Here is a 3,610-nt window from a genome sequence, read left to right on the forward strand (position 1 = left end):
ATAAAATAAAAATGATTTAAAATTTGTATTTTTAAAAATAATTTTTATGAGAATTTATTCAAATATAATAGAAATTATTTGAGACTTATTTATTTTTGATTAAAAATAATTTTAATATTTAATAATTTATATATTCATTTTTAAAGATTGAAATATGATAAAATTATTTTTAGAAATGTACTTTTCAAAAATAATTTAAAAAAAAAAACTTTTTAAATTAACTTTTCATTTTGAATATATTTTAAATTCTATTATCTAAAAAAATTGTAAAAATAAAAAAAAATTAGTAAATTAAAGTTTTAATTCAATTTATTTAAATTATAATAAAAATATAAAATACTTCAAAAATTATTTTAAAAAAAATGTGCAGTAAAGGGTTCTAAATTAGTGATTGTATGTCTCAATTCTTTTATTTTTTTGTAAAAGTTTTTATGAGTATCAATCTGGATTTTGTATTTACTGCTAGTCATCGAAACACTTCAAAATAATTAAAACAATATTAGTATCCACACCTCTATTTTTACTATTTATACCTTATAATTTTTTTTTATAAAAATAAAATCTCTAAAATGGTTTTGGCCTTTTTATAATATTTTTAATCATATTTTGGTCACAATTCATATTCTCATAACTCACATTTCACAATTTTCCACGAGTAAATATAAAATTAATAGAATTACAATAATTATATCATAATTTGATATTTTAGAGATAAAGTATAAATATAAAATTTTGAATGACATATAAAAATGATTTGTACAATAATTAAGAGTATGCTCTGATTTGTTTTGTATCAATCGGAGTGGCCCAATTAAGTTTTGCTTGAATTCACGTACGCGTATTTAATCGAGTTTAAAAATTCACATGCAATACGTGAATGTACACCTACATGAACTCAATTCACATACGTGAATTTAGTTCAGTATACATAATTTCAATTAAGTAAACGAGACATACAAAAAGTATACAGAAATTGAATTTATGTAAGTTCACTTAAATAGAGTTCACGTATACTTCGATAAATTCAGGTAATTTAAGTGTTAAAAATGTTATAAAAAATTTGAGGTGGAGATAGCAAAAATGGGGGGTGTGGTTAACAAAATTGTAATTAAAATTTAATTTTCGGCCATGGGAGATTCTGTATTTGTTTTTTTGGATCAACGTAAGGGTATGCAGCCTAAATCTCTGTTCTCGCAAACCGCAATTATTTCAATCGAAAATTCTCAGTTGAGTGGAGATGGTGCGTGATTTCGTTGCTTGATTCGCTGCAATTTTAGATGGCCGATTTTGGTACACAAAGGAAAATCACCATAACAAATTACCACGAAGAAAAACTCGTTGGTATATTACACGATGCGTCTTCCACTTCACTTGTTATTGTTTGCCATGGTTTTCAATCAAATAAGGTTCTCATCAATGCTCTTCCCCTTTTTTTATGTAAATAATAATAGATTTGCATTGCGTCGTATATTCTAATTTATTTAGGGCGTATTTGGATAAACAGCTTGATTTAGTTAAAAGGTTTATCATATTGGAGCTCATGTAAAAACCTTGTTCATTAAAATAAGCTTGAAAGAGCTTATAGGTAGGCCATAATATGATATTAACTCAACACTTGTATAAAACTATAAATGCTTACATCATTAGATAAACTTAAATAAGGGGATACAGGGAAATCTACCCTTTTAGTTCTTGAAAGTGTTGGAAGATGTCACCCCTCTCTCAGTCAAAAATCTAAATTAGTCTTCAAATAATCAAAATAGTTATTGAAATATACAACTTACTATCATAAAAGTGTTTGAAAGATAGAACTTACAGTCAAAATAGTTCATGATGGTTATAATGTCTGAGATGAAACTTATTGTCTTTTTTACAATTCAAGGACACATTTGAGTTTTTAGAAAATTGATATACCAAAGTGACAATACCCTACATTTTCAAGAATTAAAATGGTGATTTGCCTGGAGATGTAAGGTTGACTTGGTGGCTGAGGTGTAGGAGTTAGGGAGCAGAGTGATAAGGAGAAGACCCTCAGCCTTTATTTTAACTCCCAAACAAGGGGACAAAAGTTCCAAAACACAGGTCGAGTTCACATATAATTGGACAAGGTCATGCTTGAGTACTTGGCTTCAGAAGTTAATTTTAAGATTCAGCACTGAAAATGACATAACTATGTGAAATACATTCAGCAGGGGAGTGATTAAAGGTGTTTGTAGCAACTAGTTCATTTAGTGTAGTCTACTGTATAGTTTTAGATTACTATATCTCTAAACAATTTAAATTATGCACTCGTTATATATTCAGTTCTTAATTTATCAGTGCCTGAGTATGTAACATGTTGAAACTGGTTGCTCTGACCTAAAGGGTTGAATTTGAATAATCTCTAGGAAAGGATCCCCATGGTGAACCTTGCTGCTGCTCTGGAAAAAGAGGGAATCAGTGCCTTCCGCTTCGACTTTGCAGGAAATGGGTAAGCTCTTATGCAAAGAAAAAAAGAGTACTCTAGGGAATCAGTTACTAAGATTGAACAAAAATGATATAGTATTGAATTATTGTATTCTAGGGAAAGTGAAGGTTCATTTCAATATGGTAACTACTACAGAGAAGTTGAAGACCTACGAGCTGTAGTCCAACACTTCCGCGAGGAGAAATATGTAATTACCACAATTGTTGGTCATAGCAAAGGTCAGATCACTGTTATGCACTTACACTTATTTCTTGAAACTGAATTTAGTAATGGAATGAACAGACAACTTATTAGTCTTGGGTTCCTAACACAACTTTTAAGAGATATTTCAAATTTCAATGACAGTTTGAAATTGTTTTCTCTCCTGATAATGTAACAAATGTTGGCAACAAAAATTTGTCCATCTTCTCTTGAATAAAGGTTATCAGTATCCTCAAAAATATTTTATTTGAGTGCACGGGTTAGTAATAGAGGTAAGACTGAATATCTTGTAGAACCGGTATAATTATTTCAGAAAAGGTAATTTATTGAAACTGTGTTCTTCTGCAAAGAATTGTGGAAGTTCAGAGAGAATGACTTTAGATCTTTAGTTTTTTTATTTTATTTCTTTGGAGAAAGCATGTGATGAATTGCTAGTAAACATAGTGTAGATATGTCTGGAGTATTGGATGTTTAATGTTATAAAGAAGTTATAAATGGAATGTTTGTCAGACTTAGGTGTAGCATTGATCTATAGGTAAATATGACGGAAAATTGTCCAAGATATGGTTGTGACATGTACAATGTATTGGTGAAAATGTTAGAGAAATTATTAGAGAATATTGATTCTAAAAAGAGGGCCAAGTTCACATTGATTAAACTCAATATATAATAAAATTGTACAGTTTTAGGGGAGAGTGTAGATATCTGTAGGTTTGCAGAGAAATAGAGAATGAAGTTCATTAGGTTTGCAGGTAAATGGAACTGAAGTTCTGTGAGTGTGATAGAGTTTTCTGTTTGTTTATAAAAAGGAGACCAAGTTCACATTGATTAAACTGAATCCATAATAAATAATTTTACAGTTTTAGTGGAGAATGTAGTCTTCCGTAGGTTTGCAAGTAAATGGAATTGGAGTTCTCTGTGAACGTGATAGAGTTTTCCCTA

General features: G+C 29.2%; 1 protein-coding gene across 3 annotated transcripts in view; it reads left to right on the top strand.

The window, feature by feature from the left end:
* The first annotated feature begins 1,104 nt into the window (after positions 1–1,104).
* Positions 1,105–3,610, top strand: part of LOC101502020 (uncharacterized) — a 4,548-nt gene continuing 2,042 nt past the window's right edge. Inside the window, exons 1-3 of one of the 3 annotated variants that reach the window (XM_073368074.1) lie at positions 1,105–1,406; positions 2,388–2,470; positions 2,564–2,685. In XM_073368074.1, coding sequence (XP_073224175.1) covers positions 1,278–1,406; positions 2,388–2,470; positions 2,564–2,685 — 334 coding nt within the window. In that variant the 5' untranslated portion in view covers positions 1,105–1,277. The remainder of the gene's footprint in view (positions 1,407–2,387; positions 2,471–2,563; positions 2,686–3,610) is intronic. The other 2 variants (XM_073368073.1, XR_012162874.1) reach the window with 2 other exon arrangements.

The sequence above is a fragment of the Cicer arietinum genome, chromosome 4 (assembly GCF_000331145.2).
Source record: "Cicer arietinum cultivar CDC Frontier isolate Library 1 chromosome 4, Cicar.CDCFrontier_v2.0, whole genome shotgun sequence".
In the NCBI taxonomy this organism is placed as follows: Eukaryota; Viridiplantae; Streptophyta; class Magnoliopsida; order Fabales; family Fabaceae; genus Cicer; species Cicer arietinum.